General features: G+C 63.4%; 1 protein-coding gene across 1 annotated transcript in view; it reads right to left on the reverse strand.

Annotated features, from left to right (window-relative positions):
- Positions 1-12,337, reverse strand: part of DNAH2 (dynein axonemal heavy chain 2) — a 105,735-nt gene that overhangs the window by 74,030 nt on the left and 19,368 nt on the right. The window contains 8 exon segments of the mRNA XM_029055983.1: positions 1,250-1,406; positions 2,717-2,863; positions 3,216-3,430; positions 4,387-4,569; positions 5,599-5,728; positions 6,248-6,453; positions 7,791-7,878; positions 11,248-11,405. Coding sequence (XP_028911816.1) covers positions 1,250-1,406; positions 2,717-2,863; positions 3,216-3,430; positions 4,387-4,569; positions 5,599-5,728; positions 6,248-6,453; positions 7,791-7,878; positions 11,248-11,405 — 1,284 coding nt within the window.

Here is a 12,337-nt window from a genome sequence, read left to right on the forward strand (position 1 = left end):
CCCCGATCCCCGTTTTCCGGACGAGGCAACTGAGGCCCCGGAGAACCCGAGTGACTCGCCCAAGGTCGCGCAACCGACGAGCGGCGGAGCCGGGATTAGAACCCATGACCTTCTGACTCCCAGGCCCGGGCTCTAGCTACTACACCTCGCTTCCGAGCCCCGTGGGGGACGTGGACTGTGTCCAACCGGGTTAGCGTGTATCTAATAATAATAATAATAATGTCGGTATTTGTTAAGCGCTTACTATGTGCCGAGCACTGTTCTAAGCGCCGGGGTAGACATAGGGGAATCGGGTTGTCCCACGTGGGGCTCACGGTCTTAATCCCCATTTTACAGATGAGGGAACTGAGGCACAGAGAAGTGAAGTGACTCGCCCACAGTCACACAGCCGACAAGCGGCAGAGCTGGGATTCGAACTCATGAGCCCTGACTCCAAAGCCCGTGCTCAGTACAGTGCCTGGCACGTATTAGGTACTCGACAAACACCTTCAAAGAGGGGAAAAAAAACGGGACCCTTCCCTCCCCGAGCTCCCATCGACCATTCAGTCGATGGATGGGCGATATTCATCAAGCACTCACTGTGTGCGGAGCGTTAGGCTAAGTGCTCGGGAGAGAAGACGGTGACGGCGATATCCGTTCGGGCTGCTTCCTGAGGAAGAAGCCTGGGCCTGGGAGTCAGGGGACCTGGGTTCCAATCCCGACCCTCCCGCGGGACCTGGGGCACGAACCGCTCTTTGCCTCCGGTCATTCAACCGTAAAACGGGGACTCGATTCCTCTCCTCCCTCCGATTTAAGGCTGGAAGCCCCTCTCGGGACAGGGACCGTGCCCGACCCGATCATCTAGCCCGGCGCCGAGAGGCGGCGTGGCCTAGTGGCCGGAGCCCGGGCCCGGGAGTCAGAGGGACCTGGGTTCTCATCCCGGCTCCGCCGCCTGTCCGCCGGGTGACCTCGGGCACGTCGCTTCGCTTCTCTGGGCCTCAGTCCCTTCGTCTGGAAAACGGGGGTGAAGACCGCGAGCCCTCTGCGAGCCGGGGACCGCGTCCCACCCGATCAGCCCGTATCCACCCGGCGCTCAGCACAGTGCCTGCATCTAGAAAGCGCTCGACCAGTACCGCGGTTATTATCGTTACGGCTCTTCGCACGCAGTGAGCGCCGAGGGAAGCCCGCGGCCGGGCCTCTCCCCGTGCGAGGGGCCTCGTGTCTTGGTTCTTCCTCTCGCAATGCCCGGAGTCCCCACCCCGGCGCCCACCTTGCTGGCGTACACCCGACACTCGCTGATGAACGAGGTGCTCGCTCCTTTCAGGGTCCAGTGCAGCTTCTTGAGTCCGGGGTGGATCTTCTTGTCCAAGAAACGGATCCTCTCCTTAAACAGGGCCCGCTCGTTGGCCGACAGCACGGCGATAATCCTGAGCGGGCGGGAGAGGGCGGAGGGATCGGACCCCGAGGTCCGCCGGCCCCACGGCCGACCGCGGCCCCACGGAAAGGGCCCGGGAGTCCCGGGGCCTGGGTTGTTATCATTAGTAACGATTATGACTCACTATAATTAACCGTTATCACAGGATACAATACAATCGTAATGTCGGTATCTGTTAAGCGCTCACGACGTGCACAGCACCGTTCTAAGCGCTGGGGGAGAGACGGGGTCATCAGGTCGTCCCACGGGAGGCTCACGGTTAATCCCCATTTTCCAGATGAGGTAACTGAGGCCCAGAGAAGGGAAGCGACTCGCCCGCAGTCCCACAGCCGACGGGTGGCAGAGCCGGGAGTCGAACCCGTGACCTCTGACTCCGGAGCCCAGGCTCTTCCCACTGAGCCCCGCCGCTTCCCCATATATAAATCATAATAACGGCACCTGTTAAGCGCCTACTACCCGCCAAGCACCGTCCTAAGCTCTGGGGTAGATACGAGGCACAGTGGGAAGCAGCCACCGGACAGAGCACGGGTCCGGGAGTCGGAAGGTCGCGGGTTCCGATCCCGGCTCCGCCGCTTGTCTGCCGCGCGGCCTCGAGCGAGTCCCCTTACTTCTCCGAGCCTCGGTCGCCTCCTCTGCGAAATGGGGATTGGGACCGTCCGGCCCGCGTGGGACGGGGACCGTGTCCGACCTGATTGGCTCGTACCCACCCCAGCACTTAGTACGGTGCCCGGCGTAGCACGGGGACGCGCTTAACGGATACCACGGTTATCGTTATTAATGATAATCAGGCCGTGGGATAGCCCCTATCCCACACGGGGCTCCCGGGCCTGATCCCCATTTTACAGAGGAGGGACCGGAGGCCCAGAGAAGTGAAGTAATAGTCGTGATGTTGGTATCTGGTAAGCGCTTACTACGTGCAGAGCGCCGTGCTAAGCCCTGGGGGAGATGCGGGGTCACACCGGGTGGTCCCCCGTGAGGCTCACGGTCTTCATCCCCATTTGACAGGGGAGGTCACCGAGGCCCAGAGAGGCGAAGTGACTTGCCCGCAGTCACCCAGCTGGCAAGTGGCGGAGCCGGGGATCGAACCCGTGACCTCCGACTCCCAAGCCCGGGCTCTCTCCACTGGGCCGGGCTGCCTCTCATCCAAGCCAGGCTCGATTTGCCAATGGCCTGCCTGGGCGACCTGAGGGGGGCGGGGGCGGTTGGAGGGGAGGGCCGGGTCCGCGGGCGGGGCCGGGGGAGACGTCCCCGGGCGGGGAGGGTCCCGGGGCGGGGGCGGGAGGGGGACGGCCCCGGGCGGACCTGTTATAGTCCCGGGCGACGAGCAGCAGATTCTCTCGCAGGACGCGCAGCTCCTCGGCGCACTCGGCCACGCTGGCCACGTAGTGAGGCGTCTCGATGAGGAGCCGCTCCCAGTAACAGATCTCCACGAACAGGTTCAGCAGGCTCCTGCCCGGACACGGCAAGAAGGAGAACCGGGGTATCCGTTAAGCGCTCCCTCCGGGCCGGGCGCTGTGCCGAGCGCCGGGACGGACGCGGGATAACCGGGCACAGTCCCCGTCCCTCGGGAGGCTCCCCGGTCCCTCATCCCCGTTTCACAGACGAGGTCGCCGGGGCCCGGCCGATCCCCGTGACCGCGGGCGAGTCACGCCGCTTCCCCGGGCCTCGGTTCCCTCACCCGGGGAACGGGGACGGGGACCGTGAGCCCCACGGATCCGCCCCGGCGCTTCGCCCGAAGCGGGGGCTCGAAGAGGCCCCCAGGACCACCGGAGGGGGCAGGTCCCGGGGGCCGGGTCCTCACTTGTCGAAGTTGACGTCCAGCATGTTGGATTTCTCGAGGCTCACGCGGAGGAGGGGGGTGTCCAGCCGGCGGACGCAGTCCCTGTCCAGGGTCTGGGTCCACTCGTGGAAGGTCCTGCGGACGAACTCGTCCATGGCCTGGGTCAGCTGCTGGTAGGTGTGGATGCTCTCCTCCCCGGTGCCGATGTGAGGCAGGAAGTGGGCGCTGGCCAGGCACTGGGGAGACGGGGGGGGGGGGGTGGGGGGGAGAGAACGGGCAGAAGGGAGCGGAGGAGCCCGGCTGAGGGTGAGGGCCGGCCTAACCGCTCCTCTCGCCACACTGCTTATCATCCTCATCGGCATTATCATCGTGACTCGGTGGAAAGAGCCCGGGCTTGGGAGTCAGAGGTCATGGGTTCGAATCCCGGCCCCGCCACTCGTCAGCTGTGGGCAAGTCACTTCGCTTCTCTTGGGCCTCAGTTCCCCCAACTGTAAACTGGGGATGAAGACTGTGAGCCTCCCGTGGGACAACCCGATCCCCCCGTATCTCCCCCGGTGCTTAGAACAGTGCTCCGCACACAGTGAGCGCTTAACGAATGCCAACGTTATCGTCATACGAGGTAATGAGGCTGGACACCATCCCTGTCCCACCCGGGGCTTCCAGTCTAAGCAACGATAATAATCGTGCTATCTGTTAAGCGTCTACTCTGTGCCAAGCACCGTCCTAAGCACGGGGGGAGAGACAAGACCGTCGGGTCGGACGCCGTCCCCGTCCCCCTGGGGGCTCCCGGTCTAAATTATGGCCATTGTTTATCATCAATTTATTTGCTACTGTTTTAATGAGACGCTCATCCCCTCGATCCTATTTTCCGCTATCGTCCTCGTCCGTCCGTCTCGCCCGATGAGACCGTGAGCCCGTCAAAGGGCGGGGACCGTCTCTCCCTGTTACCGATTCGCACGTTCCGAGCGCTAAGTGCAGCGCTCTGCACATACTGAGCGCTCAATAAATAAATGCTCTCGGATAATGGCATCCGGGAAACGCTTACCATGCGCCAAGCCCTGTTCTAAGTGCCGGATTCGTCAGGCCCATTGACCGACGGACTGCCAGACGCCACCCTCCCCGTTAGTCGGGGGGGGGGGGGGGCCGAGCGCACGAGGAGCCGGGGGCGGACGGACGGACGTCGGACACCTACGTTCATGGAGCGGTCCAGGCGGCGTCTCAGGGCCCTGACCCAGTGGGCCTGGCCCGCGTAGGAGCCCACGTGGGGCAGCACGAACGCCCGCTTCTTGCTGAGCTCTTGGTTGACCAAAGCCAGCTCCCCGTTGAAGAGCATGTACAGGTCCACCGCCTTCTTGTCGAACGTCCGCTTGATGGCCTGTTGGGGGTCGGGGGGAGGCGGGGTCGGGGCGAGGGGATGGGGTCCCGCTGCCCGGCCACGGTGCCCAGCCACCCACCAGTCAGCCGTCGTCGATCGCATTTACGGAGCGCCTACCGAGCGCGGGGCGGTGCGACGACAAGAACGTCGGTATCTGTTAAGCGCCTGCTGCGGGCAGAGCGCCGTTCTAAGCAGCTGGGGGAGACGCGGGGTCATCGGGTTGGCCCACGCGAGCCTCACGGTTAATCCCCATCTGACAGACGAGGGAACTGAGGCCCAGAGAAGTGAAGGGACTCGCCCACGGTCACGCGGCTGACGAGTGGCGGAGCCGGGATTCGAACCCACGCCCTCTGACTCCCAGGCCCGGGCTCTTTCCACTGAGCCACGCTGTACTGAGCGCTCGGGAGAGGACGACAGAACAGCAGAGAAGCAGCGTGGCTCGGCGGAGAGAGCCGGGGCTGGGGACTCGGAGGTCATGGGTTCGAATCCCACCTCTGCCGCTCGTCAGCTGTGTGACTGCGGGCGAGTCACTTCACTTCTCTGGGCTCTCAGTTCCCTCAACTGTAAAATGGGGATTTAAGACCGTGAGCCCCACGCGGGACATCCTGATGACCTCGTATCCTCCCCAGCGCCCAGAACGGTGCTTTGCACACAGTAAGCGCTTTACAAATGCCATCGTTATCATTATCATTATAGCGTACTCACCCAAGGGCTTAGTACAGAGCCTTACACACAGTAAGCGCTCGATAAATTACGACTGAATGAACCAACGATGGGTCGACGACGAGGAGACCGAGGCCCAGAGGAACGCAACGGCTCGCCCGAGATCACCCAACGGGTAAATGGAGGATCCGGGGTTAGACGGGGGGGTCCGAGCCGCCCCCCCCCCCCCCCGCCGGCGGCCCTTCCCTCACACACCCAGGGTCCGAGATCGGGCCACGGGGAAGGGCCGGGGCCACCCTTCCGGGCTCCCGGGGCCGGGGCCGGAGGCGGGGACGCGACCGCCTCCACCCTCGGTCCGCCGCTCACCTCGCGGGCCGAGAGCCGGTGGAAAGTGTCGAGGAGCTGCACCCCGTCCTCCACGTCCCGCACGGTTTCGAAGGCCACGGTGACCAGATTCTGAGTCATCACCTCCAGATCCTTGATGCCGGCCCGGAACCTGAACCGGTTACGGGTTTGAGGCGCGGGGGTAGAGGGGGGACAGGGGTTCGGCGACACACCCGTAATAACAACGGTACTTGTCAAATGCTCCCTAGGTGCCGGGCCCTGTTCCAAGCGCTAGGATACGAGTTGATCCACGTGGGGTTCAGGGTCTCCGTCCCCATTTCACGGATGAGGTGACGAAGGCCCAGAGAAGTGGCCCGAGGTCACGCAGCGGGCGAGCGGCGTCGCCCCTCCCCACCCCCTCGCCCTTCCTCTCTTCCTCTGGCCAGGCGGCTCGCCGTGGGCAGGGAACGCGGCTTCCAACTCGGCGCACCACCCTCTACCAAGCGCGCGGTCCAGTGCTCCGCACGCGGCGCGCGCCCGGCGCATCCCGACGATCGCGGGCAAGGACGGAGGCCGCCTCCCCTCACACCCCGCCCCCTCCCCGCCTTCTCCCTCAGCTGTCCCGGGGCGTCCCCCCGTCGCCCCCGGCCCGGACGCCCCCCCCCCCGCCCCGGTCGGGGAAGGGGCGCACCGGTTGTAGTCCTCGTGCCAGGAGGTGTTCTTGACGTCCAGGATGCCGCCGTGCACGGCCCGCAGCGTCATCAGGTTCTTGTGGAAGATGTCCTCGATCTCCAGCAGGTTCCGGCTGACCTGGGGGCCCTGGGCCCCGGAGAAGCAGGGCAGCGGGCCCTGGGTGCCATCCTCCCAGCGGGCAAAGTGATACTGGCAGTCGCACACCTGCGCCGGACCCGGGGAGCGGGCGTCAGCGCTCCCGTCGGGGCCGGGTGGAGGAGACCGGAAGACCCGGGCTCCGGGGCTCCCGGGGCGCCTGGCGTTGGGGGGGGGCGGGACGGGGTGAGAGGGCACGGCCAGAGACTTAAGAGGGTTCGGGGTCCACGGAGGGGTGAGCGGGGACAGTCCCCGGAGGGCGGGCGGGTTTAAGCGCTCATTACGTGCCAGGCACTGTACCGAGCGCCGGGGCAGGTTCAAGCTAATCTGGCTGGACACGGCCCGGGTCCCTGGGGTCCCGGTCTGAATCCCCGTTTTACAGATGAGGTCACTGAGGCCCAGAGAAGTGAGATGACCGGCCCGAGGTCGCTCAGCAGACAAGCGGCGGAGTGGGGATTAGAACCCGGGACCTCTGACTCCCAGGCCCGGGCTCTTTCCGCCAGGCCACGCTGCCTCTCGTCGCGTTGTCCATTCATACATCGATCGGCGATATTTACAGAGCGCTTACCCCGCGCGGCACTCTGGACTGAGTGCTCGGGAGAGAGCGGGGACGGACATTAAACTGCATATTCCAAGTGCTCTGCGCGCAGTAATCACTCAATAAATACTATTGAATGAATTAAGATATATTTATTCACATTAACGTCTGTCTGCCCTTCTAGACGGGAACCTCCCCGTGGGCGAGGAACGTGTCTACCGACTCCGTCGTTCCGGACTCTCCCAAGTGCTCACTCCAGTGCTCCGCACACAGCAGACGCTCAATAAATACGACCGACTGATCGTGTCGCTGATCGGAGGGGCCCCACGGGACAGAATCGGTCCGCGTACCCCCTGTCCGCAAGGAGATTACGATCTACAGGGGGCCACGGGTATTAAAATAAATGACGGCTTCGGGCCCAAGTGCCGCGCGGACGTGGGTGAGGTGAATATCGAGTGCTCAGAGGAGACGGAACTGAGTGCTCAGGGGATGCAAAAGGGAGAGGGAGCCGGGCATAATCAGGGAAGGCCTCTTGGAGGAGACGTGACCTTAATAAGGTTTAGAAGGTGGGGTGGGGGGGGGGGTGACCCGGAGCATACGGAGCGGGAAGGCGGGGGGAAAGGGGTCGGTGGCGAGATAGACGGGTCTGCGGCACGGCGAGCAAGCGGGCGCTAGACGAGCCAAACGTGCGGGCTGGGCTGTCCTCCCCCGAACGCGCCCAACAGTGCTCTGCACCCGGCGAGCGCCCGAGGGAGGGCTCCGATGCGGTGACTTGAGTCACCGGAGTGCCGGGAGGCGGCTCCCGCCAGAGGTCCGGGGCTGGGGAGGGGGCCCCTGGCCTCGGTCCTCCCCCCCCCCCCCCCCGCACCTCGATGAGGTCCTTGCAGCGCTGCACGAAGGCGTCGACCTGGGCGAAGATGCTCGTCTGATCCAGGACCCAGCCCCGCGACGAGAACCTGCCCGGGGAGGAAGGACAGAATCCGGGCCCTCGGTGGCGGGCGGGCGGGCGGTCTCCGGATCTCTGGGATGGATGGGGGTGGGCCGAGAGGAGACGCCCGGGCCGGGGGGGCCCGGCGGGGGGCGGAGCAGGGGGCGGGGGGGGGACGGGGACATCGGGGCGGCGCGATGCGCAGCGGGAGCAAGGCGCAAGTGGGGAGAGGCAGGCCCGGGCCGGACCACCCTCCTCCCGGGAACGGGGTCGAGCGTGGGACGGGGCGGCGGGCTCCACTCCGAGGCCGACCCGGAGCCGGGGGGCGGCTGGCGGGGCGGGGCGGCGGGCCCCGGGATCAACCGGTCAACCCGTGCGCTTGTTACGGGGGGAGCGCCGGACCAAGCGCTTGGGAGGGTCCACCGTAAAATCTTAAGATCTTGTCATCTCCTACCGCTGCACTATCTCCTCACTCACCAACTCTGAAATCCCTCTCTCGGACCATAACCTTCTCACCTGCCTCATCTCTCACACTCCCTCCCCCTGCAAATCTTCGCTACTGCCCCACAGAGACCTCCGCTCTCTCGATCCCATCCGTCTTTCCAATAGCATCTCGCCTCACCTTGCCGCCCCTGTCCTCTCTTCCCACTCTCGACGATCGGGTCTCCGCTCTCAACTCCACCCTCTCTACTCATCTCGACTCTCTCGCCCCCCTTTCCCTCCGCCGCTCTCGCGCCACTAACCCACGGCCCTGGATCACCTCCTCCGTCCGCCTCCTACGCTCCTATGCTCGAGCTGCTGAGCGCCGCTGGCGAAAGTCCAAGCACCGAGCCGACCTCACACACTTCAAATTTATCCTTTCCTGCCTTAACTCTGCCCTCTCCTCCGCCAGGCAAAGCTTCTTCTCCTCCCTCATCGACACCCATGCCCGTCACCCCCGCCGATTGTTCCGGACCTTTAACTCTCTCCTTAGGCCCCCTGTTCCTCCCCCTCCCCCATCTCTCACCCCTAATGATCTGGCCACCTATTTCCTCACGAAAATCAACACGATCAGGTCTGAGCTCCCCAGAGTCACCCCTCCGCCTCTCCCCTCCCCCCCAACGACCCCCTCCCCTACTTTCCCATCCTTCCCTGCAGTATCCTCAGAGGAGATCTCCTCCCTCCTCGCAAGTGCCACCCCCTCCACCTGCGCCTCGGACCCCATTCCCTCTCACCTTCTTAAAACCATCGCCCCTGCCCTCCTCCCTTCCTTAACTTCTATTTTTAACCACTCGATCTCCAAGGGCTCCTTCCCCTCTGCCTTCAAACACGCCCACGTCTCCCCCATCCTAAAAAACCTGCTCTTGACCCCACTTCCCCCTCCAGTTATCGTCCTATCTCCCTACTACCCTTCCTTTCCAAAATCTTAGAACGAGTCGTCTACAATCGATGCCTAGAATTCCTTAACTCCCATTCTCTCCTAGACCCCCTCCGATCTGGCTTCCGTCCCCTCCACTCTACCGAGACTGCTCTCTCTAAGGTCACCCATGACCTCCTTCTTGCCAAATCCAATGGCTCCTACTCCATTCTGATCCTCCTTGACCTCTCTGCTGCCTTTGACACTGTCGACCATCCCCTCCTCCTCCGTACCTTATCTCACCTCGGCTTCACGGACTCTGTCCTCTCCCGGTTCTCCTCTTACCTCTCTGGCCGATCATTCTCGGTCTCCTACGCTGGAGCCTCCTCCCCCTCCCATCCTTTAACTGTTGGAGTTCCTCAAGGGTCAGTTCTTGGCCCTCTTCTGTTCTCCATTTACACTCACTCCCTCGGTGAACTCATCCGCTCTCACGGCTTTGACTACCATCTCTACGCAGATGACACGCAGATCTACATCTCCGCCCCTGTCCTCTCCCCCTCCCTTCAGGCTCGCGTCTCCTCCTGCCTCCGGGACGTCTCCACCTGGATGTCGGCCCGCCACCTAAAACTCAACATGAGCGAGACTGAGCTCCTCATCTTCCCTCCCAAGCCCGGTCCGCTCCCAGACTTCTCCATCACCGTGGATGGCACGACCATCCTTCCCGTCCCGCAGGCCCGCGATCTCGGTGTCATCCTTGACTCGTCCCTCTCGTTCACCCCACACATCCTATCCGTCACCAAGACCTGCCGGTTTCACCTCTACAATATCGCCAAGATCCGCCCTTTCCTCTCCACCCAGACGGCTACCTTACTATTACGGGCTCTCGTTATATCCCGGCTAGACTACCGTGTCGGCCTTCTCTCCGACCTCCCTTCCTCCTCTCTCGCCCCGCTCCGGTCTATTCTTCACTCCGCTGCCCGGCTCATCTTCCTGCAGAAACGATCTGGGCCTGTCACTCCCCTTCTTAAACAACTCCAGTGGTTGCCTATCGACCTCCGCTCCAAACAAAAACTCCTCACTCTAGGCTTCGAGGCTCTCCATCACCTTGCCCCTTCCTACCTCTCCTCCCTTCTCTCTTTCTACCGCCCACCCCGCACGCTCCGCTCCTCTGCCGCCCACCTCCTCGCCGTCCCTCGGTCTCGCCTATCCCGCCGTCGACCCCCGGGTCACGTCCTCCCGCGGTCCCGGAACGCCCTCCCTCCTCACCTCCGCCAAACTGATTCTCTTCCCTCTTCAAAACCTTACTTAAAAATCACCTCCTCCAAGAGGCCTTCCAGACTGAGCTCCTCTTCCCCCTCTACTCCCTCTGCCATCCCCCCTTTACCTCTCCGCAGCTAAAGCCTCATTTTCCCCTTTTCCCTCTGCTCCTCCACCTCTCCCTTCCCATCCCCACAGCACCGTACCCGTCCGCTCAACTGTATATATTTTCGTTACCCTATTTATTTTGTTAATGAATTGTACATCGCCTCGATTCTATTTAGTTGCCATTGTTTTTACGAGATGTTCTTCCCCTTGACGCTGTTTAGTGCCATTGTTCTCGTCTGTCCGTCTCCCCCGATTAGACCGTAAGCCCGTCAAACGGCAGGGACCGTCTCTATCTGTTGCCGACTTGTTCATCCCAAGCGCTTAGTACAGTGCTCTGCACATAGTAAGCGCTCAATAAATACTATTGAATGAATGAATAAAAGAGTTGGGAGGCGAGTCCCCCGCCCACCGTGAGAGATCAGAACTGGAGGTGGGGCCACGGGTCCCCTGGCCGGGGGGGTCCCGGGCGGGGGCGGAGGCCACGTCCGACCGCCGGTCGCCCCCCTTATGGGGGTGCGGCGGGACAGCCTGCTGGCGGTGTGAGGGGAGGGGTGAAAAATAATAACAACAACAACGGTACTCAAGTTCTCACTACGTGCCGAGCACCGTCCCAAGCACCGAGGTGGATATGAGTTAATGGAGCTGGGGCGGGGGGGGTCCCTTGGCCGGGGGGAGCGGGGCGCCGGGCCCGCCTACCGGGTGTGCAGCTGGACGGCCTGGAGGTAGGAGTCCTTCCAGGCCCGACAGCAGGCTATGCAGCCGTAGAGCCCCTCCTTGCTGGACGCCACGTAGCCCTCGAAGATGCGATCCAGGGAGATGTCCCGACAGCACAGCCGGATGATTTCGTTGCTCATCTAATCGCGGCGTTGGATAAGCGCTCGCCGGGTGCCGGGCACCGGACCGGGCGCCAGGGTGGATAGGGGCAAGGCGGGTTGGACGCGGCCCCCGTCCCGCCCGGGGCTCGCGGTCTTCATCCCCATTTACAGATGAGGGAACCGAGGCGCGGAGGAGCGACGCGACTTGCCCGGGGCCACACGGCGGGCGAGCGGCAGGGCCGGAATCAGAACCCACGACCGCCTTCGGACCCCCGGGCCCGGGCTCCGGCCGCTACGCCGTGACGCCGATCTGGAGTGCTGGGGCATCGCTCTCCCCACCCGTGCCCCCCGCCTACTTCGCCAAGACCCCCGCCCTTCCCTGCCGGCCCGGCCCGGCCTGGCCCCCGTACGTCCGCCGGTCGGTCGGCGGTATCTGCCGAGCTATTACCGTGTGCAGAACGCTACGCTATCACCGGGGGCGGGGAACGCGCCCGTTTACTGTTGTACCGTCCTCTCCCGAGCGCTCGGTACGGTGCTCCGCCCCCGGTAAGCGCTCAACAGATACCACCGACTGACTACTGAACGCTTAGGAGAGGACAACCGAACCGACTAAGAGACGCTCCCTGCCCACGACGGGCTCACGGTCTAGAGGAAGCGACGGAGGTGGCTAGAAAGGGAAGCGGCGTGGCTCAGTGGAAAAGAACCTGGGCTTCGGAGTCGGAGGTCATGAGTTCGACTCCCGGCTCTGCCGCTCGTCAGCTGCGTGACCTTGGGCGAGTCACTTCACTTCTCTGTGCCTCAGTTACCTCATCTGTAAAATGGGGATTAACTGGGAGCCTCCCGGGGGACCACCTGATCACCCCGTGTCTCCCCCAGCGCTTAGAACGGTGCTCGGCACGTGGGAAGCGCTCAACGAATACCAACATTATTATTAGAAACCAACGGTCGGTCTCCTCGGTCCTCTATCCTGG

Source organism: Ornithorhynchus anatinus, chromosome X5, assembly GCF_004115215.2.
Source record: "Ornithorhynchus anatinus isolate Pmale09 chromosome X5, mOrnAna1.pri.v4, whole genome shotgun sequence".
Taxonomy (NCBI): domain Eukaryota; kingdom Metazoa; phylum Chordata; class Mammalia; order Monotremata; family Ornithorhynchidae; genus Ornithorhynchus; species Ornithorhynchus anatinus.